The sequence below is a fragment of the Nyctibius grandis genome, chromosome 2 (genome assembly GCF_013368605.1).
Source record: "Nyctibius grandis isolate bNycGra1 chromosome 2, bNycGra1.pri, whole genome shotgun sequence".
NCBI classification, from domain to species: domain Eukaryota; kingdom Metazoa; phylum Chordata; class Aves; order Nyctibiiformes; family Nyctibiidae; genus Nyctibius; species Nyctibius grandis.
This window is the reverse complement of record NC_090659.1, coordinates 78,552,176-78,575,952: the sequence shown is the minus strand read 5'-3', so window position 1 is coordinate 78,575,952 and position 23,777 is coordinate 78,552,176. Positions and strand designations below refer to the sequence as shown.

Here is a 23,777-nt window from a genome sequence, read left to right as displayed (position 1 = left end):
GGAATCACAAGAGTCTTTCTTATTATTCCTGTAACAAACCACGACAGCTCATCTTCGTGCAGGATCATCCTAAAATGGGAAACTATGAGTTTGCTGTCATGCTACGAGACTGGAAGGAACAGATATTTTCTTCTGAAAGGCCCAAAGCCGTCCCAGTTTCTCAGCATTTTGCAAGGAAATGCCACCTTACAAAAGTACAGGCGGATGACAGAGCAGAAAGCACGCCACAGCCTCCCTTTAAAGCACACAAACTACAACAGCCAGCAGTGGACGTGATCCTACTGGAGAAACCTAACAAAAAGGATGAACATACCGAACATCTAAGGTTAATTGTGGTTTCACTGTCCTGGTTTTGATACTATTGAACTTCAATCCTGTCTCCAAGGAACTTGTTCCTACAGCATCTGTATTTTAGGAAAATTAATTTACAGTTCGTAGTCTGAACTACAGACACTGAAGTTCAGAGTCCCTTTAAGATTCCACAAATTTCCTCATTCAATCAAGTTTTATATACAGCAGCAGCACTTATTTTTACAATTTCACATGCAACCAACTAGACCAGTCAGAGATCTCTCTGAAGGAACATAACAAAGTTTAGGTTTTAGTCAGGCCTCCTCCAAATATGAGGCCCAGCTGAACCCTAGTTTAAATTCACAGGAAATTGATTCAGTGCACATCAAACTTTTTAACAATTGGAGTAGATACAGCTAATTTCTAGCTATGTAGTTAGATTAGTTTGCATAGTATTAAAGTTTCTGACTAAAAATCCCTAAAAAACCCCACTTAAATGCCCAAGTTTGTAGTTTCAGGTAAATCGCGGGAAGTTAGTATAAGCAGCTCTTAAATCACTCACCTTTTCACTTTTGATACATCATCTCATGGTAAGCGAGCATAACTGGCCAGGATTACCCTGGCTGTTTGGCATCAACAGCTTTCAACAGAAGTGATGTAGCACTTGTGTTCAGAGGTAAGACTTGTGACTGCACACACAAACACCTCGTACGCCAAACCGGACAGCCAAGCCTACGCTGGATTATCTTCTTCTGAAGACAAGCAGCAAGGTGAACTCAGGGAAAAATTATGTTACACAGCTATAAGACACCAGTGTTCGCATGTCTAGTGAACTTCATGACAGTCTATGGTACTCTTGTTACTACTTGTGTCATGGATTTTTAATTTTGTTTGTTTGTTCCAACATACGTAGCAGTAAAAAAAAAAGGAGCACTGTAGCTTTTCCTGAAGCTACTTAGAATATAGGCTCACTTGGGAAGTTTGTTTTATAGCTGGATTATTTGAGCTAAGGACACTGTAATTGGTTTGATGTATAGAAACTCCAGACCTTCAGTGGAAGAGAGAGACAACTGCTTTCAAGTGGTTTTCTTATCCTTGAACATTTTTGATAACCGTTATGATACCGTGTTGCATCTATGAAGGACTTTCTGAAGTCCATGCAACCAAGACAGAGACCTTCTCAGAACAGGCCAGCCAGTCACCTTGCTGGGGAAAGCAGTTCCACTACAGCTAAGCACAAAGCCTTCAACTGCTAACGTGTTCCCTACCTCAGGACCTGAGGGAGTTCCCTCCGAAACCCAGCGTTCTGCTTCTCACAGAGATGTGAATTCCAGAAGTGAGGGAACTCAGGTACTTACGGGGTGTCTCACCCTTCAGTTATTCCCACGACCGCAGCAGGAAGCACCTTACCTTGCCAACACCGGGACATCAGCAGTCAAGGTCCAAAGAGGTTTTAGCTGCGTTACTACTGAGATTACTTCACACGTTAATTCAGTGAAAACCTGTCCTCTTCCCCAGATTAGTAGAGTTATTCCACCTTTATCACACAGCAATTCCAAGAGTCAGAATATAAAAGACACTGAGCTTTTTTACTTTTACAGACTAAGTATATTGACACCTTTTATACAAATAAAAGCAAATTATAGTATTACATGAATTTAACAAATTCTAATACAAAAAAATGCATATTTCATAAAATGCGATTTTTAAATCAAAGCTCTACAGAAACATACAACTCCCCTATAAAGATGTCCAGTCCGCTGAGCAATGTTTGCTCAAAATATAGTTATGAACTTAAATATGCTCATAAGTGTATTACACTTGAACTATACCTTTGGATAAACATGACCGAAATCAGAAATGCAGAAAATCTACTTACTACCAGAACTAGCTGTACAGCTCAAATGAGAAGCCGCCACCAGCTGAGTTCAGTAGAGGCCACAGCTGGGGCAGCTCTGCCTTCCTGGTGGCCGACCACACCTTTCGAACACATTCAGCAGTCACCTGAATACTTCAGCATTACCAATCAATAACGGGAAAGAGAAAATAACGTAACCATTGGCGCTAAGAAATGAAGTCACAAGCCACATCCAGATCACAGGCAGTACGCTGCCTACACCATTACAGACTAAAAACCTTTCTTTAATAAAACTGATTTACCAAACACTCAAATTTTTGCCTACTGCTCTACTTCACTCAAGTTAACTGCTTTTAGGTTTTTAAATATTATGAAATGATCCAACTAGCTGAATTAAAAGTATACAAAATGATCATCTATCCAACATTCATTTTATACATAAACATTTCTGAAACACATTTACAGTATACAATTAGTTTATACAGCTTAAGCAACCGTTACAATGTCATTTCTCTCAAACTGAAAGCAGCCAAAAGGTCTAAGATTTGGTTAAAAGGTTCTTGGTCACCATTAGAATTTTAACTTTCTTGTCTCACACTGTTCACATCCAAGTCATCACGTTTAACACTGCAGGGTTCATTTAATAAACTATACATTATTCCACCTAAGGGTATGCTGCAAAACTGGTTAACGTGCAAGAAAAGCTCATTAACTCCAATGTGTTTTTAAATACAACGTATCTACATTTTTCGCCAGAATGCTTCCGCTTCCTGAGCTGGACATAAAATACCTTAAAACAGGTTTAGACACAGATCTGAGACCCCATCAGCAAACTACATTAAAATGCATAGAGGGGAAAAAAAACCACACCACTTCTGGTAGCTCGCACTACTATCTGCACTCTACATTTCAGATGGAGCTAATAATCTGTTGAATAAGGTAGCAAACTTAGTATTTTAATTGTCTAAACTATATTATTATGTATTGCTCTTGCCTTTTATGACTTTTATACAAAAGAATGTGTATGTTTCACAGCCTACTAAATACTCCTTATAATTTTAATCTAAATCTCTGGATTTAGAAATGCTGTAAGTCTGCAACAGAAGCATGCGATTTCAGTGGGGTTTTGTTTGCTTTTTAAGATCAAAGCTGATCGTGTTCAATACTAGTTATCTAAATCGAAGAAGGACAGCATATTAAAACTGATATCTTGCAGGTACATTTCAATATTTTAAATACATTTTTTATTTCCATAAAAGTTTGAGGTCACTGTCAATGAAAAAGAACAGATCTAAAACAGAAACCAGATTTTTGTTTGGATGAAAAAGGGGTTTGGAGCTCTCCATGATTTCTGTTTTTGAATCTGGATGTCATAAATCATTTTTGAATGAAAAATTAATTTTCTAATCAAACAATGAAGTAACTTACAGTAAAAACTATAGTATTAAATAAGCTTATACAGTAAATTGCAATATGGTAAGCTTGGGTTTAAGGTGCTATTCCATCCACCCTGAAGTCTTTTAAGGACTTTACCATGTGGGCATCATGTCCGGGAACCAGACTCTACCTAGATGCTTTGAAACCTCCCAATGAATCTGCTCTAAGCTGTATTTCTGATCAGGAATCAAGACTTCCTCCATAATAGAAAGCTGAGAGAGACGACCGCCACACATCTTCACAAACTCAACAAAGGCACTGCAAGAGACTTCACACTCTCCTAGGCCAACGGCTGACAGGTACTTGCAACGTTCCGCGATACGGATCAGCTCCTCATCCAGTGGCCGCAATCCATTGGCGCACACCACCAGTTCAACTAACCGAGGGCACGTCATCCCAACGCGGCCAAGGACGTCTTTGCTTACCGATCTTCCAAAGTAAAGGTGAGTGACAGGTATTTCATAACGAAAGAACGGGTCAAACTCTTCTTCGTACAAGAAAAAGTACATTACTAAATTTACTTTAGGAGAATGCTTGATGAAAGCGTCCCAGCTGCTCTTCTGAATTGTGTGGAACTGAGTCTGTCCAGGATTTTCACTGACAACATCAATGCGCAAGTGTTCTAACCTGACGTGTTTTTCAGAAGACAAAGCAAGCAGAAGCTCATCACTCAGCAGATGGTAGTTCAGCGCCAGCTCTCGTAAGCCATGACACTGGTCAGCCACGCAAAGGATACCTGGGAAAGGAGAACATAGTGAAAGGCATTACACAGATAAATATACCAATAACTGAACAAGAAACGTAAGAGTGCATTTGTTTATGTACGTCAAGAGGCTGCAAAGACCATGTATTCAACATGCAATCAAGACCTAACATCAAAACAGAATCGTACTGGACAACCAGAACATGAATCTTTTTCACGTCAGCGTGGTCTTGCGACTCCTCTGTACCTACACGGTAGGACACACTGCACTATGCAACTACATCGCTATTTTGCTAGGGAAACATGAAGAAGTTAACACGTTGTATTGTGTACTTCCCTGTGGGAGTTGATTCTCATGTGACAAATATAAAAAAAGCATACTCTGACTGTTCTGCCCTCTTGTAAGGCCACATACACTCAACTTCATTTTTGTAAAAGGAGCTTACTCATACTAAAAGTGTTTCTCTAGCCTGCTCTGGAAGAACTGCTGTCCCTTTCTGTGGCTGAGAAAGCAACCATGAATGAAATCTGTCACCTAAGGAAAGCAAGTGTAAAATGAATGCTAGATTTGAATTAAATACAGAAGTTTTTGCTGTCAGTATTTGTTCTTTCTAGTAAAGTATAAATATTTAAATTTGGAAAAGCAACAGCACAAAAGACAGAAAACACTAAAAATCGTGAGCAGTAATTCCTTGGAAGCAGCGGTTTTCAGACTCTCCCTTTAATGAATCAATATAACCTGCTGCTCATAGAAGACAAAGACACTAACAAAAAGAATTCAGTGCAGTTTATAAGGTTTCCAGTGATCCTATTTGCAGATACAAGCAATGGTACCACACTGGTAACAGTACTAAAAAAAAAAAAAAAAGCCCTAAAAAAAAGCATACAGTCCTCTGCATTTCATGTGACCCAGAAAACTGTGTGAAATTCGGGATACGGTCTTTCCATTGATAGAGGAGATGAGAACATAGCATTTAATACAGAACTGAAAAACCTGAACTCAATACACTACAGCTTTGAAGCAACAGAGAAAAGTCTAGAAAGACAGTCATTAATTTAAGATGCGGTTATTAAAAGAGAAGCCTATAGTGGGCCTGCCTGGAGCCCATGCTGCAAGTGGTGCATTCACACAGCATCCCTAGGCGCTGCCTCAGCCTTTGTGGCACCAAGAGGTAAATTGCTCTGATATCGTACAGCACAGATTTGCATGAAAAAAATCCCTCTACTAAACTGCTGATGCTGATGAGACCCACTCTTCTCCCCCAACCCCCCCACTCAAACAGCAGCAACACTCCCTACCCACAAAGCAGAGCAGAAACGCAGCCTTTACAGAAATGCTTTCAGTTCCCTCTGTTCCAATAGCTAATATTTCAAGTAATAAACAATCAGTGTGGATTTAAAAAAAACATTATTTTGTTTTACAAGGTACTGCTGCAGTTCCAATGCAAGTTAAAGTTCAGAGGGTAAACAGCAAGCAGAATAAATTTCAGATATGCTCACAAAGATTAGAAATATAGCACAGCCTCTGTATTCCCAAACCCAAACATGCCTCTTTATTTTGTACAGTAACTTAGGGATTATTTAGAGCATCTTTTGGAAGGAATTTAGTTTGATATCAGTCTTTGTCCTTTATCCCCACACCAGCGGAGTCTCCCTTACACTACCTGCATTACTCTTCTCTGTCCTTCACTAACAAAATTCTTACGAACTAATCTAGTACTGAACGCTCCCCCCACCCCCAAACTGCAATTTGAAGGCACACTATACCATTTTGAGTGCATCTATAAGTAATTAGTTTGCATAACTCATGGCCCTTTTGGTTCAATTAAAGTTTTTCTACATTTATAGCAGCCTGCTAATTATATTCCCACTAGAAAAAAAATCCAGGTAAGTCTCAGTGTTCAAAGTTTCTCATTTTCCTTCTAGAGTCTCATTTTTGCAGCCTGCCTGCTCTGAAGCCAACTATCCACATACCAGCTCCTTTCTTTTGTTCCACTTTTTTCTCCATCTCAAGGCACACCCATACCTGAATTAAGCAATCAAATTCTCCTGCCCTTTGCTTAGCCCTCAGTGGTTTTGTCACTAATGCATCTGATCCCATCCAGTCACCTCCACTCCATGAAGGACAATTGTTCCTTAAACAGGCGTTGCCATTTCTTAACCACTGTTCCTTCAATTTAAAAAACTGTACAAGATAGATCAAACAGAATACACCAGTCAAACAACCTCATAAACCCATGTCCCTCTCCCAAATTATCAAGTGTACGATGTTCCACCAAACTCCTAGCAAGGATTAGCTGCAAGCCAGCAAAGTCTGCTAGAGCTGACAGGTAACTCTTGGATCCAAGTCCAAGGAAATTGCTTTCTTTGCCTAGCTACAAATTACTGCTGGAGCCTCTGCCTCTCCACAGAGACGTTATAGCTCCTGCACTTCTCAGACACAAGGATTCTCAAACGAAATTTTAAGTCAGAAAAAGCAGTCACTCAAACTAATTTAAACAACCTCCTATCTACAATTACAAAGCTTTGAAGGAAATAACATTCCAGTTCACTCACTGGTGAACGCTTTGCTGGACCAACCTGCTACAAAACAAACCTGCACTCTCAGGACTACTTTACACAAAAGCAAACACAAGGTTCTGTCCGAGAGCTACACCTGCAAAAGGTATTAAGTTTATGTTTTGTTTTTTATCACTACAGTAACACGTCTTCTGCTACAGTATAATTTTCCCCACGTATTAGAAGTTCTGCTGGTGAATTTTACATATAATATACCTAAATTTACAGTTGCAATATATTTGCATGAAGAAAGCTACAGTGACTACAGTAGTTTCTACTCATCCTCAGAAGAGGAACTGAACTAAGTTGCCAGCATCTTTTACAATTCCTCTTCCATTTCTCAGTGAAAAACTGTAAGCATTGATGGGCTGTGAATCAATCTTAAACTCACTATGCATTGCGTAAATCTTCCATAAATGTTAATTCTATGAACTTCAACAATCTTGAGTGATTTCATTCTGATAGAAACTGGCTTCGTTCTTGCTACAAACACACTTGAGTGTTAATGAAGAACATTTGGTAATGGCTGAAGGTTTTAGCACAGCTCAGTTTCATCTCCCCTTTGTTGATGCTGTCTGTACTTATTCTCCAACAAAAGATTAAACGGCTTTCTTTCAGTGTGAATTCATAGTCCGTGACATTGCAACACTCAAAACCGACACATAATGAACTGCGGAAGAGGAACTCGCATTCCAAGAAGCTTAATTATACTGGAGTACTCGAACAGTCACTGCAGAAGTAGTGCAGCATCAAGTCGACACATATTCTTTTTTAAGTTCCACAAGGTTAGTTATTTGGCCAGAACAGATGTGCACTATCTTATTATTAGCTCAGTACTCACTCTGCAAGTGGTGGGATGGACGGATCGACAACCAGTTGAATTAGCATTTTATTCAGTGACAGTTGCTGTAGATACCACATTCATTCTCACTCTCATCCCACCCTTATTTTTTCAGAGGTTTACTGGTTTCAGAAAGAATTTAATGCATACATTTAAAAAAAAAAAAAACAAAACCAAACCCAAACTATGGAGCTTACCAGCTGGAGAAACATGAGGACAACTGCTCATTTTCAACAGTTTGAGTGTGTCACTGTTGTTAGCCACTAGCACTTTGAGAGATGGATCATCTACTGGTGTATCATCAATCTTAAGTGAAGAGAGGGACTTGGAATTTACAAACACCACTGTCAGTGCAGAAATAAAGTGAGACTGGAAAAAAAAAAATTTAAATTAAACAGTAGTACCTGAAGTAAAAATATCCATGGTTTTACACTGTACACAGCAGTTGTAGTTTTCTTTTACTTATCGACAGCATTTGCTGAAAAAGCATTCTTTTGATATTGTGTAATTAAAAAAATAATAACAAAATTGACATATTTTTGAGTAGAGGAAGTATAATCATTTTTTGCTATCAGTCTACATATTTGGCAAATTGCAATGTCTAATATTAAACATAAACCAAGAACCTGATCCAGGACAATTCACTACACAAACTTAAATCTATGAGGAGACCACGAGCAAACAGAAAGCCTAGAAGGTCTAATTTTGAGGATAATTTGCAAGTTGCACTCCAAAAGAAGCATGTTCTGGAACAGGAATTCCCACACAGTGAGTTGTGCTGCCCTGGTGAGATGCAAACGCGGTCAAGAGTGGCAACCCTGTACTGTTAAGACGTGTCCAAAGCCAAATGATACTACTGCCTGCCTACCATCCACACAGAACATTTAGAGTTTTAATGGCTTTGTCTTGGAAAGCTAACTGGAGTGGTCCAAACAGAGCAAAGAAGCAGGTGACCAATTAATTACTGATTAAGCAGCATAGATAATGTAGGTCCAGTGCTCAAGGTTGCTCCTCACCATTTTTATGCAACCACTGAAACTGAACAGTAAAGACAGAGCCCAGGACACCTTAACTTGAGAAACACAGACGAAGGAGCAGATACAGCAGTGCTTGCAGAAATCACTGGGGTATGAAGGAAGTGAATAATTAGCTTCTCTTCATGATTTCTTACAAGATTGACTGAATAGAAGACTTAAAGTACTTCCTCCATGCACTTCTTCCCATAAAATTACCTGCTATTTTGATTTCAATACTGTTTTGCTCCGAGCCACATGCACATGTAAAACCCTGAATATAGTTATACGAGAGAAGGCCTGGCAACAGTATTTGCTCATTTGTATGTGACATGTTTGTGGTTTTTGCTAAAACTTATGCACAATTAGATTTAGAGCAGGAATTAATATTTTCACATTAACATAAACCATCAAGGTCAGTTCATGCAAATGGAAACAAAGTTCAAATCAGAAGCATTCGGTATTTTGGCTTTAGGGACCACTCCCAACTATACTGACGATACGCTGATTATCTGTGTTACGTACTGAAGAAAAGGAGCTTTAATAGTATTTCCAGTCTGTAGTTCTAAAGTGTTAGTACTGCGTTTTCTGTATTTACAATGTAATTCCCTTCACTAAGAAGGCTGTTAAACAGAAAGTTTAACCGTGTTTACAAAAACAGGTAACTTGACACTGTAGTTTGAAGCACTAAGAGAAGACAGGCAATATCCCAAAATGTAAAAGCTGGTGATTTAATGTCTTCAATATTGCCAGATAGGTAGCTTATAGTATGATTCTTTAAAAGATTCATGTAGAATGTGCTCAGTGAAAAGACTAGGCAAAATTTACAAATATTTGCCACATTACTTGAGATCAGAAGAGCGCTGATGAAGATAATGCAAAGTAGTTCAGACTTCCAATACAGTCTGATTAAAAAAAAAAAAAATGTGTACTGTTAACCATTTTTCAGATCCATTCATCTTTGCCTGCTTCTCGTCCAATGGGCCTGTTACTAACGGTTTCCCACAAGAACTTATTCATGGTCCAATTCTATTCTTCAGCTTCGTTAGTGGTCTAAGAAAATTTAAAAATCACTGCTGGTACCATATGCCAGTGACAATATTTTTGGAGTGGTAAACAACAAAAGGCAAATTATGCCTAAAGTTCATTTTGGCTCATTTTGAATATATTTTTTAAAGGCCACATGCAAACCTATTAGGAAAAAAAAAAAAAAGCAGCCTGTATTTTAGAAGCCTTGAAGGTGAAGTTGACCATAGCATGAATAACTAGAAATAATGATTCAGCAAGCTGAGTAACATATCCCTCCAGTGAAAGCCAAGTAAGAGAGCTGAAACAGCATTCAGATTAAGAAATAATACAACACACAAGGGCTGAAAGGACAAAATATTGCTAACACACTAAGACTGCGGATTGTTTTCATTATGTTCAGGTTTTCTTATAGTCACATCTCAAAGCACATCGAAAAAGGAAAAAAAAAATACAAAAACTAATTAAAGATCGGGAAAGCCTCTTTGAAAATTAAGGATTAAAAATACATATTCAAGAGAACTACATGACATGGCTGTGATCACTGCCAAGGATAATAATTGATAATCCTTCTGTAGCTAACCTTGCTTAAACCCTATAACCTACTTCCTTTCCTGGGGCTGTCCCTAGTTCTTCCTTGCCCTTGTTGCCGTCATCAGCAATGACATCACTGAGAGTCAGCTAATAGTCTAGTTGTGTCTGGCCCTTCACATATACGTAGGCTGGATTCAAGAATTGAGGCTGCGAGACATCCAAGCTGATCATGCCATAGAACAAGCAGTCCAGGTCACCCTAACCACTCTCCTGCTCCTCAGCAACAGTACCCTTCTATCTCACTAGCAGGAATTCTTGTTTAGAAGCACATATAAAAGACTTGTTGCCTTCTAGATTAGATGCCTTCTAACAAAATCTAGTTTTTTGTAAACATGCAAGGTAAAAAAATCTGACAGGAAATTTCAGAAATACAGTGCACTTTGCCTAAGAATCTGACACTTGACTGCGTGACATGAAGTATCGAAAATCATGATCATATCGCTTCTGAAGAGAGCTCATTGATAATATTATCCCTACAGCAAGTCCACATGGATAAAACTCTACCACTCATTTGATTACAGTCATTTCCTTAACATGCCCCACAGTCTAACAGTACAATTACACAGACAGGAACTGTCTAGCCTCCTGACCTGCAACATATCTGCCCAGTATTACATTGAGGTCAATATACAGGAGGACTTGGAAGAACAAGGTAAGGACTAATTTCACACATGATGCAGAGAATAAGTTAAACAGTTATCCATCTTAGTACTCATCTTAGTTCCTCCCTTTAATAGAGTCCACTAATGAAGTTTGTTTTTTTTACAAAAGATTGTCCTGGTTTGGCCACGACAAAGATTTAGATTTTTACAATAAAACTTTTCACAAAGTTACAGAAATACTGTATGAACCACTGCAATACTTTGCTATAGAAAAATATACATATTAAAATACCTTTGGTAAATCCATGAAGCTTGGCCGGGCAGTGGAAATTAGCCCCAGTGTTTTCAGAGAGCAGTTCACAAGCTGTGATAAAATATCACAAGCTGCTTCTGCAGATTCCTTGCTACTGTCCACCTTCACACAAAACAGATTTATTGTTTAGAAAACACTGCATCAAACGCACTGTTTACAAAAAAACAGAGTAGAGGTACTTTAACATTTTTTTCACTTTACCTTATGAAATGTGATGTTAAAAAAACCCACAAAACACCTCACTGGGAATCCATCAATGTCATTCTTTTTTCCCCAAAAAAGGACATACCAAAAATCCAAGATAATTTGCTATAAATTTACCACTCTCCTAAACACTTTGGTAAAGTTTAGCATCGTGAGGGGTCAGCTAAACATTTTCTTCCAATACTCCATCCACATAAAATAGTAAGTGGAGGTTCATTTGAGTCCAGAGCCTACCCCACTTCCTCTTTACATTCTTCCTTATCAAAATTCAGGAATTTTATAAAACCTTTACTATGTGAAAAGCTGGTTCCTTTTACAGTGACTCAGCTCATAACATAGAGCTGTTGGAGAGTTAAGTGCATTAGCATTTGAACCTATATCACTGGGCCTTCATCATTAATACCACAACAGATATGCAATGGATACTCTGGAAAAAAAAAAAAAAAAAAAAAAAATTCATTAGTCAGCTTGTTCCACCACCAAATCACTCATGTGCCTCCAGTGGATTCCCCCCAACACTCAGATAGGCTTTCTGAATAACCTCATATACAGTAGGTGTGACAGATCTGCAAACATACGGAACAGTAAAAGGCTTGATCACAAGACCAATTTTAAGTCTACCATAAGCCATGCTACCTTGTCAGCAATTAAGTCCAATGAATGTTCATTTTGTGCTCCAACACAAGCTGAAAACTCTTGATTTTCAACAATCCAATCTCTGCCTGCAAAAAAACCCCCAAGTTTTCAGCCTTGACACAGTAACAGTCAGAGTTACATCCACTTCCTTGTGGTTATCCCTGCTACTTAGAATTTCCTGCAATCTGATGTTCATTCTGCAACGCTGAAGGACAACTTAAGGCACACGTTCAGAAATTATGTGGGTATCACCCTACCAGTGAAGGGCATCTGAAATCCTTCAGAAACACTTGGTGCAAAGCAACATGGACAGGAGATAGACACTGGAAAGTCATTCAAAACTGCTATAAATTTTCTTTATTTGGACACGGATAAAACCCCTGCAAACCTTGTGGTAACAGTTTGTATCTGGTATTGCATCAAGCAGTAGCTCGATGTACACGTGGTCAGGCTGAAGTGCCCCAACTACCCACACACTGATGACACCTACATTAAAACTGCCAGATCTCAGAAACAAACAGCTAGTATGTCCGCCTTGCTGCGGAAGTCATTTCCTTTTCAAATTTGTCACATAGCTGATGCATACACAGCCATGACTGTTTCACAGCACCCTTCCACAACAGAGGCATATGTAGGCCAATGTTAAAGATTTTCATCTTCTGAAAATAATTCCATGAAGTTAAAGCTAATTCTGACCAAACGGTATTTCTCAGCCAAGAACCATCAGTAGATATACCACCCTCTGCAAATCCCATGGACTTTTTCAGTTAACTGAAACGCAGCTGTGCTGAGTAGATGCCATACACGAACAATCCCATACAATTTAGCACTAAAACTGCTATCTGCTTACTAGTAGTACTGAAGTCACTCTCTGTGCATTAGCTTTTTCCAACCACGAATATTACATCCAACTCCCTCCAGGATGTGAAATTGGGAAATGCTCAATTTATGCATCCTGATCAAACTTAATTCTGAGGCAGGTACCCACACGCACAGTAGTATCAGAACCGAGGTATTTCTGCCCACTTATTGAGGCAGAATTCTAACCAGCTACGATGCTACAAGAGGGAAAAAAAAAACAAAAACCACCAAACAAAAAAATCACCACCTAATGGAATTAAGGCAATGAAAAGTTATGTTCAGAACTGTATTCCAAGTTTTGGTCCTGAAAATATATCCAAATACATAAATTAATTGGGAGATAACCTCTATGTTTATATGCCCATTTAGAGAACCCATTTCTTCAGTATACTAGGCCTGAGAACAAGGCTTACCACACTGAGAGCTGCCATATTTCTTTTTAAATAACTGACAATCCTAATCACAAAAATAACATTATAAGCCTTTCCTAACATTTAGTGATGTTCTTTAATTTTCAGCATGTTAAAATGTTTTGATCACAATTGTCAATTAGCACTTATCATCAACATTTCAATTACAGACATTAATTAAATCACAGAATCATAGAATAGTTTGGAAGAAACCTTTAAAGGTCGTCTAGTCCAACCCCCCCTGCAGTGAGCAGGGACATCTTCAACTAGATCAGGTTGCTCAGAGCCCCGTCCAACCTGGCCTTGAATGTTTCCAGGGATGGGGCATCTACCACCTCTCTGGGCAACCTGTTCCAGTGTTTCACCACCCTCATCGTAAAAAATTTCTTACTTGTATCTAGTCTGAATCTACCCTTGTTTAGTTTAAAACCATTACCCCTTGTCCTATTGCAACAGACACTGCTAAAAAGTCTGTCTCCATCTTTCTTATAGGCCCCCTTCAAGTACTGAAAGGCTGCAATAAGGTCTCCCCATAGCCTTCTCTTCTCCATGCTGAACAACCTCAACTCTCTTGGTCTTTCCTCATGAGCTTGTCCAGGTGCCCCTGGATGGCATCCCGTCCCTCAGGTGTGTCAACCACACCACTCAGCGTGATGTTGTCTGTAAACTTGCTGAGGGTGCTCTCGATCCCACTGTCTACATCACTGATGAAGACACTAAACAGTACTGATCCCAATACGGACCCCTGAAGGATACCATTTGTCACCAGTCTCCACTTGGACATTAAGCCATTGACCACTACCCTCTGGATGCAACCATCCAACCAATTCCTCATCCACCAAACAGTCCACCCATCAAACCCATAACTCTCCAATTTAGAGAGAAGGATGTTGTGGGGGACCCTGTCAAAGGCCTACTTCTCATTCTACAAAGGCCTGTGTCAAAATCATACTTATCATGCTTTGATATTTATATCATCAAAACTGTCTCAAAAGTATGAGAGATATTTCCTTAAAACATTCTGAATAAAATGAAAAAAACCCACACTGTTTAACAGATGCTTTTACTTCTATAAAATTACTTTTAAAAAGCCTCAAAAATACACTACCTTGAAGCTTACATACTGCAGGTGATTGGAATGCCTCTTTATTATTTGCTTGATTAGTTCAGGATGAGTAGCCCTCAAGTAAGATGTAGCTGGTTGATTCAGTTCAAACTCAAAACACCTCCAGAGATCAGGCATATGAAACACTTGGTTCCAGCTTCGGCAGACCTGTGATGCATGAGCACGATCCAGAAGGGGCAAGTACTGAAACACCTGCAGGATAATGTCTGGAAGCAGGTTCGCCCAGTCAGGACTCTGCACAGCTACGGTTTTCTTGTCTATAACCTTATGTCTCTTGGATTCTTTCTCAGTTGTCTCTTCAGATGAACTGCTGTTGGCCTCATTAGTTTTCCTTCCTCGTTTCATTCTATAAAAATAATATGAAAAAAAAATCGAAATATTTTTGTAAATGTAACAGAGCTGAGAAGACCAATACAAATAGGAAACTGTGGAGGTGAAAAAGCATGTTTTCTGTAGCCACACTTGTACAGGGTTCCCCCCTCCCCCACATGAAGGAAAACTAACCCAAGTAACAATGAGTTATTTGTAGTCTAAAAATAACATTGCCATTGAAACAGATATCTTTAATATTACTTCTTTAATCATTAACAGTGCCAATCCATTTACAACAGTCACTCTCCTTTCAGTGTTTCACTTTTATGTTTGAGAACACTTTGAACCTAATTTGTTTTCCTGTTTTGTTGATTATCACTGCTTTCCTACTAATGGAAAGATATTCTTCTGACCAATTTTGTGAACCCTGACATTCATATTGCTCCCCCAGTCCTATTTACCAGAAACAACATTTGAACCTGTGGAAGGCAAAAGGCAGGCCAGAAAGTAAACAACGAGTGTATGCATGTTTGCAGGCATTGCATCTTGCAGATGTTATATCTGTCCAATTCATTTTTATTCCCAGACAGGAAGAAACCTTTACTTTTTTTTTTTTATTTATTTAGAAAATGGTTACTTCAATATGCATCTATTTGAAATCAGTATCCTTAAAAACATATTTTGCCAGGAACACTGGTGTGCTTTCATTTTTCCAACTAACTAGTAAATAGGGATTATGAAAGATTTCCAGTAACACTCTGGAAGTTTCAACCCACAAAAGAAGTTTACAGAAGAGCCAGCAACCTTTCTTCAAAATCATATAAATTCATCAAGTTTGAGGCAAAAGGTTATCTCATTCTCAGTAGCATATCCTTCTTCCATAGTGGTCTCACACAAGTTCTACCTTATATTACATTATTTAAGAAGAAACCCCCCCTCACCACCACATATATCTGAAATATACGTAGCACTGGATTTTAAATAAAGTGTGTTCTTTTGTACATGCCAGCTCACAACTGAACTTAGCATACAATCATTTATTTTGAAAAGCCTCAATGCGATCCATGTAATTTCCTAAAGGACTAGGAAGGAGACCTCACACCAAACTACAATACACTCAATTCTAGTCTCTAAAAAGCTAAGGGAAGCTGGAGGTGGGGTAGGCTCGATATGTATAAACACCTCCCAGCCTCCATGATTTCTACAAGATAAACATGGACTTCATACACAGTGAAATCAATCTGGTTAAACATTCAAGTACAATTACCCATATAAAATTATCATACACCCAGTTCACTTGACATCCGGACAATTAACTTTCCCTGCTATGTACTGCAACTGAGTAAAAGTTTAGAAGTCTTTTTTAAAAACAAAGTGTAATACACTAGACATACAAGTAAAAAATTATACTGATTATCATCCAATGCATCATAGATTATTTTGTCAAAGCCAGCATCTCCTTACCTATCTTTAAAACACTTTAATCCTACCCACTCACACGACAAAAGCAAGCTACCACTTAAGGTCTGAAGCTATTCATAAAATGATGTAAACAAACCTGAACACACTGTCATGAACGACCGATGAACAGAATTTGTCTCTTGGTTTTTTTCAACTTCACTTTTTTAATCCCAGTAGCACATGGGGGCAATCATAAGATGAAAACACTACTGGGCAAAAATCTCTACTTAACTTCCTGAGAACTCTTTACTGTGATTCACAGCTCATGACTATGAAACTAAGCAAACCATGGCTCCTGTGCTGAAACAAGCTTTCCACCTGAGAGCGAGCTCTGTTGCTGAGCCACTAACTTCACTGGTACAGAAAAAAAAAAAAAGAAAACAAAATAGTGACTTAGAACCATCTGCAAGTAACAAAAGGATGAAGGAACTGGATTTTGTAATTGTGAAAACCAAATAATTAAACTTAAAACTATTCAAGAATTAGACCAGCAAATTCACTGCAAACCTGTCATGTTTGTGTTTGAGATAACTACTAAGCATAGTCCAAGAATATTATTTGTAACAAGCTAGTCTGAAATGCAATATTCCTTTAAACTTTAGGCTGAACAGATATTCCAAATAACTAGTTTATAAAGAGAAATTACCATATGCAATCTATTCACTTGCCAAATTTGGGATAGCATGTTTGATGTCTTTAAATCTTTCCAAAGTCATCTCTTGTTAGTCTGTAAGAAACTACACAAGCTAACTGATAACTTGGCTCTTGCAGAGATCCTGCCTCATCTTTTGCTAATAAGGTAATATATGTGCATAAGTTTTCTAGTTAGGTAGGCTACTTTTATCCCTGCATTAGGGGGTCAAGTTCTGGATTTTCTCCCTTGTCACATTATAGGAGCTACTGTGCATGTACAGTAGAGCTGGTTCACATACACAGCATATTTACTATAACTGACCTTTCCAAAGTCAAGAGCTCTAGATCTGACACTTTTTTTTTTTCTTTTTAAGAAAAGACCAGGAGTGAGCTGCCAATGACAAAACCGTATGATTTTTTTCAGCTGGAAAAATAACCTCTGAGACATGGCTGATAGAAGTGGACCAGGTCATCAACAGCCAGCTTACAAGTTGCACCTCAGCTAACTGCAAGAAGTTCTAAGTAGTTAATATATGCTGGTTACAGATCAAAACCCACTCCTGAAGTTGTGGGGTACTATCTGAAGTTTTTATAGATAGCCAATGAAGAAAAGAGACAATACAGCCATCACTAGAGCTATACTGATGATGAATTTCAGGTCACAGTCTTCCAAGAAAATAAGATGCTATGTGTTCTAAGTACCACGGCTTGAAAAGTAGGGGATGGGAAAAAGACATTTCCAGACAACTTTTTTGTTACTGACATCTGGGATGCTCCTGTAATTGAAAAGAGAGAGTAATCATAAGTTTTAAAAAATATTTCCTTGTGGAACTTTCTCCAAAGAGAAAAAAAGTCTAAGCTCAAGACTAAAAATTATGATTTTAAGAATTAGATGACTAATTGGAAATTGGATGAGAAAACAATTTGTTCAACTAATTTTTGTTATCTTGTTTCAGCATTTGAAGTATTAGAATAGCTTTTCGAAAACATAACTGGTTTCAACCTCTTAACATGCCTAACAATAAAACAAATACAAAACTGAAAGAAAGCATATTTGCCTACGGAACTTGGCAGAGTTATCTAAAAATTATTTATAAAAAAAAAAAATAAGGCCACTTAAGAGAGTAAAACTGTGCAAATTCAACAGAGGCACAGGCAAATGCAATCAGGCAGTTCAGTTTACTTTGGTTTATGTATCTGAGAGTCTAAAGATCTAACTATTTTAAATGCAAGGCCAACAGAAATAACTTTTCAACGAAGACAACACTGATGCAAAATTCCATGCTAGCATACTACTGTATAGGGACAACCGATTTTTGAAACAATGATTGCTTACCACTTCTTACAACGCTTGAACCATCACAATCTTGCTTTTAACTCTCTGGCATGCTCAGGACACACTTATCACTGATCAGTTTTTCCAAATTGCTTCTATAATTAACTTTGCTTCAAAATCCAAGATCTTGACAGAAAAGAGGAAAAAAAAAAACCCCAAACAAACAAACACCCCCCAATAAAAAGAAACCCTGCTCTACCAGGACAGAAAGATGTGTGAAATCAGGATGCCCAACTCCTTAAGATGTTTCCAAGACTATCTCAACCTGTTGTAACAACTCGGTTCTGAACACAGCGTTCTGAACTCCGCACCTGGGCGCGACCCACACTGTCCTGTTTGCAATACAGTCACGTTCACCCATAATCGCACAGTTCAGTCACCGAGTAGGAGGGGCAAAGCACATGCTGGACGTTGTTTTTATTGCTGAGCGAGGTGCAGACAGAACACAGTGGTAGCTAAAAAAAAAAAAAAAAAAGACCAAACAACAGTGCAGGGCTGTTTACACCCTGCTGGTAACGCTTTCCCATGAACCAGGCTAACTGAGCTCGCTGTGTTGTTTTTACACCCGAAGTAAGGCTGTTCTAGAAGCGAAAGGCGGCGTGCGTGCGGGGAGCGGGCTGGAAGAGGGGGCGACCCCGGCACAAACCGAGCCCCTAACGGCCGCGAACAACCAGCTCTGCTGAAAACAACGAGGGATTCACAGTTTGTTACTGTGATCACGAGAAGGCTGCGAGGCAGCGATACTCTGCGAATACGGAGGATAGGTCTGAAGCCCCGCTACTCCCAGAGACGCTTCACCTCACCTCGGCCCAGCCCCAGCCCGGGGCGCGGCGCCCTGACAGACAGCGGGCAGGCGGGCGGGCGCTCCTCTCCGGGGCAGGGCCCCGAGCCCTGCCGCCCCCACTGCTTGGATCCCCCCTTCTCCTCCCTACACGGGCAGCGCAGCCGGGGTCCAGAGAAAGGTCCTGCTGCGCCGCCGCCGCCGCCGCCCACCCCCTTCCAGTCCCTTCACCTGGCGGCTCCCTGCTGCGCTTCGCATTAACCGGGACTCGGGCCGCGCTGGCGCCTCCGCTCCGGCCACATCAGCTCCCTCCACCGACGCCAACCCCAGCGCCTCCTTCGCCTGGCTGTCCGTCCGGCTGTCTGTCTCTCGGTCCGTCCGTCCCGCCCGCGCCGCCGCTTCCCTCTGTCCCTCCCTCCCTCTCTCTCTGTTTACTTCCCAGCAGCGGAAGCGACGCACAGCAGCCAAAATGGCGGCGGGCGGGGTGGGAGCCGCCGCGCCCCCTCCCTCCCCTCCGCAGACCTGGGCGGGAGGCGGCAGGAGCGGGGGTGGGGCTACCCGCGGGAACGGCCGCCCTGCGGCGTTTACAGCTCGGTCCACCCTAGGGCAGGGCTGCCGGGGGACTCCCGGCTCGTCCTCCCGTCCCCTTCCCGCCTCCTGGGCCCGGCCGAGCCTCTGCGCTAGCCGTCTCCTGTCTCGGCGTACGCCTCCTCTCCCTCTGCGGGCCGCCGTGGCGGGCAGGCCGTTAGCCTCGCCTGGCTACTGCGCTGCGGGGTGGCAAGGCCCGGGCTGCCTGGAGGCGGCCCCGTGAGGTGCTGGGCGGCCAGGAAAGGGAGGAGGGAAGTCTAGAAAAAATACCGGGGATGATGGAAGCAGAGGAACTGGATCTTCGTCACTGATAGCGCCAGTTGTCTCAGTAATCTGGAAGCCCCATGTCAGGCCAGCCTTGGGAATAAGTGTAAGGGAGAAAGCAAGTAATCAACGCTTCCTGGGCCCGGCAGGTGCTCAGGGTGTTGCCAGGCAAAGACGACAAAGCGATGTGTGACAATTCGCTTGGGTTGCAAAGGCCTCGTTAGGATGTGTTCCCTGCGTGTGTGGTGCATCACGTACAGCTCGTTTTTCAGTCCTGTACGTGACTGAAATTTTTAAAGTGGTTAGGATTCCCAAAACTCTTAATTTTTGCAAGCTCTAATAAATTACTGCTTGATTTTTTCATTTCAGGCTAGTGGGTTACCATCCCAATTCCCATCATTAACTTTCTCGGAAACAGCCAGGTGTGATCCAATGCTCCTCAATCTTGAAATGGCTTTGAAACAGGCTAACAGTTCTTCAGTGATCTCTCAGATGTCAGCATCCCAGAGTTCTTCAAGTGCTTTATATAAAAAAAATCTTCAACAGCATTTTTTTGCATACTTAGAAGTCTGTTAAAAATGAAACTTACTTTTTTTTTTTTTTTACTTTCAGTTCTAAGTCTAGTTCCTTGAGATTATTCGTGGGAAAAAATGACTTGCATAGAAACAGCAACATTTTTCTGTGAGAAATGTTAATTTTAAATTTCTATTTAGAAAATATTTCTATTTCTATTAGAAAAGAGAATAATCTCTTTTCTGGAATTCAAAATGTCTTGAGACATTTACTACAGCTCAGCCATTATCATCAAGCCTTCAGATTTTAAGGAAATGCAACAAAAATCTGGAGATAAGAGGTGGGTTATCACCTCACCTTGGGCAGATCAATGAGCATCTCAGACATGCTTGTAATAGCATGTAATAGCAAATCCGTGACTGAGTGACTTGTTCAGCTATACGGAACAGCTACACAATCCTTGGTAGATAATGAGGTGTGTTTACGGCTGAAGCCAATACTGTCAAGAAAACTGAAGTAACTGTTTTGCTGTCCCCACCTAGAAATGTTTGATGTCTTCCATTGTCACTGTTTAGGAATTGTCCTTTGAACCCCGTGTTTGAGTTCATAATGGCTGGTTCTCTAAAGGTGGGAAGATCACAGCCCTCAGTTAGAGTTTCTGGTAATGACAAGATATATTTGCAAGGATATAACTTGCAGGCTGCTGGAGATGCGGGAGAGGAAGGTGGACTCTGACTGCAAGGGGTTGACCCAGACCTGTGAAGAAGGATCTATTACTTATCAACAAATGTGGAGCGAGCAGCTGACGCTTCTCCTGGTCACCTGCCTTATTGTTTTCAGGCAACATTTTGCGGATGATGTGATGTGACTGATCCATGTCATGCGAGGTCAGTAGAAATATCTTTTCACCAAGATTAGTGCTCTGATGAAATTCTAGTGTCTGCAGAAAAACAAAAAAGGAACATCTTGTGGCAAAAAATAATCTTTTCTGGGTCTGTGTAAAGTCTCAGGGGACGTAACAGAGCTGCAATTTCATTATTTTGGGGTAACATTATTTTAAAACCCCTAATGCATTATCTGAGTTTAGATGTATTGACTTGCTGGTGGAGACTTATTGCAGTGCCTTGCAGTTTTATTTTGCTGCCCTGATATTTGGAGTAAACAAAGTTTGCTTTAATGCCTGTGATCTTATTTGCTTTACTGTAATTGCTTGTGTATGTTTTAGGCATGTTAAGTGTAGGAGAAGAGGGCAAGTGCAGAAGCAGCTCTCTGCATCACACTACATGGGGCATAGCAGCCCAAATCAGCAAGAAAGGCAGCTGTGGCTCCGTACATGGAGTCAAATCAGGCCCTGGACATGGTGCAGAGCACTGCCAACAGAGTCTGTGGTGCCCATTGGCAAAGCATGAGAACTGAGGAGTTTGCCAGAATTGAATAAAAGAAAACCTGTGCGCAGCTGGTGGTGTGGGCACCCTCTCCTGGCATCTGGTGAGCCCCCTGTGGCTGGCTCTTGCTTAGCTGGTAGACAAAGCCATGCTGTTTGTAGAGCTGTTGGACTCTCAGGTAGCTGGAGCTGAGGCAGGTGGCAGCAGGTTAAGAAACGTCCAAGTAACAAAGGTGCAAAGACAACAGTGAGAGGTCTGGGCCGATTCTGAGAGAGCTATGTGGCTACCAGCTGTGGCGGGGCACCCTGAAGCTTTAGTTAGTAGCCTGAAAATCTTTAATGGGTATGTCTTCATTAGGTGGTTTCTCTGCCTTATCACTTAACTAACAACAGATGAGCTTTTGAGACAGGAGTATTTTAAATTATAAAGGTAATGTTAATTTTGTTTGTGTACACTTTTAATAGTACCAGAAAAAGCCCGGCAGCCTGTACTGAGCCCTGGTGTGCAGAAATGAGACTATTGAGGAAACTGCCTTGTAATTTTTTATTTTTCCAGAAGAGGAGGAGAAGGTCTCTGAAGTTTCAGTCTTTCTGGTTGCAGAGTCACTCACTTATGGCAGAGATTTGGAGCAGCCCTCACTATGATCATGTAAAGATGAGGAACAGCCCACAGATGCCCTTCCATAAAAGCCAAGAGAATGACAGCCGGTAACAGCCTAGCATCTTAACAGGACATTTCACCACGTTGGGCTGAGGTCGTACAGGTACACCTCTTCCTATTTCAGCTGACAGACTACTTGCCTGATGAAGCCTGCAGCAAAGTTGCAACTGTGAGGTCTTGGTTGTAAATGCTACAGCTTTTAGCACTGAAAGTCTCATTGTGCTGATTTTCTGGGTATATTCAGTAGCCCTGAAGCAGTCACGCAGCAGCTGCGCCCCATCCTGGTAAGCCTGGCTTGCATCTGGCTAGGAAAAAAATGCAGAGGGGAAAATAACAGAAACAGTTGGAAGAGAGTTAAGTAACAATAAAATAGACTGGATCCAGCTATGATGAAAGTACGTGAGGCTTGCAGGGCATGAGTAGCCCACTCCAATTTAATGAAAATACAAGCTGTGAAAAATATGGGGAGATTAGTGTGATGAGTCAGTGGCTGAAGGACCTGTTCTAGGCTGCCTGTGACAGTCTTATTCCTCTGCAGACTGCTGAAAAAGACAGGAAAACAGAACTTGTTGTTTAACAATGCTAAATGAACTTATTGTTTTTCAGCAATGGATATCATCATTAAGGAAACTTCCCTTTTTATCCTCTTAACATTCTACACAGGAAGATTTTTCTAGGGGGAGGGAAGTGCTTACACTTAGAATACAATGTTAGGGACTGATAAAATAAGTATGTATTATCTATCACAAACAAGGCTTATCTATCACAAACAAGGCCTTATATAACAGGAGCTGAAACACACACGTTTTTTCAAAAAGCAGCCACAAATAAAATGGTCCTTAAAACAGAGGGCCCCAACTTAAGGCCTCTTGGCCACAGAAAAATAAGAAGATAAAACTAAGGACTAGCGACAGCAGGGTAGAGTGTTGCCTGCAACAGGCTGGTTACTTGGTATTGTTCCTCATGCTTCAGTAAAAGCTGAGGATAATTGCATTAAAAGGTCCTTCAAAACTCACTGTCAAAATATTATTTCTGTCTCTAGAGTCTATAGTGATTCTTCCCATATGAGTGACTCAGATGGTTGCTTCAGCGGTAAAATTACTGCTCCTTGACAGAGTCCCCTGATACAACCTGCCTCCAGGCAAATGCTTTTAAAGGGTTGTCGTTGAGGTTCACCAGTCAGGAGTGGGAGCCCTTTCCAGGGCAGCTGACTGAGTGGAAAGGATAAACTGTGCAGGGTAGGATGTACACAAACCCACATCATGCTGTCTCAGGAGAGGAGTATTACCAAATGAACAGAAGGGGAGGTGGAAGTACTAGCCGAGAGCTAACATGAGCTAAGGATGCTGAAATCACCTGCTCCATCACCC

At 40.7% G+C, this 23,777-nt stretch overlaps 1 protein-coding gene across 3 annotated transcripts; it reads right to left on the bottom strand.

Moving 5' to 3' along the window:
• Positions 1–1,893: 1,893 nt before the first annotated feature.
• On the bottom strand, positions 1,894–19,497 carry FBXL3 (F-box and leucine rich repeat protein 3). Of its 3 annotated transcripts, none has more exons than XM_068395385.1 (5): positions 19,229–19,497; positions 14,457–14,820; positions 11,217–11,339; positions 7,887–8,058; positions 1,894–4,322 (listed from the first exon to the last, which is right to left on the bottom strand). In XM_068395385.1, the coding sequence occupies exons 2-5, from the start codon at positions 14,817–14,819 to the stop codon at positions 3,679–3,681; spliced, it is 1,302 nt and encodes a 433-aa protein (XP_068251486.1). In that variant the 5' UTR covers position 14,820; positions 19,229–19,497; the 3' UTR covers positions 1,894–3,678. The 3 variants fall into 3 exon arrangements, with proteins under 3 accessions (XP_068251486.1, XP_068251485.1, XP_068251487.1); XM_068395384.1 differs by lacking the exon at positions 19,229–19,497 and adding an exon at positions 18,528–19,205; XM_068395386.1 differs by lacking the exon at positions 19,229–19,497 and adding an exon at positions 18,217–18,498.
• Between the last annotated feature and the right edge of the window lie 4,280 nt (positions 19,498–23,777).

Coding starts and splice junctions, on each gene's coding strand:
- FBXL3 (XM_068395384.1), bottom strand. CDS start 18,577: ATGGGTGAACGTGACTGTATTGCAAACAGGACAGTGTGGGTCGCGCCC. Junction 8,059..11,216: donor GCTTCATGGATTTACCAAAG/GTATTTTAATAT, acceptor TTTTTTTTCCAG/TCTCACTTTATTTCTGCACT. Junction 4,323..7,886: donor TCCTCATGTTTCTCCAGCTG/GTAAGCTCCATA, acceptor CTCCTTTCCCAG/GTATCCTTTGCGTGGCTGAC.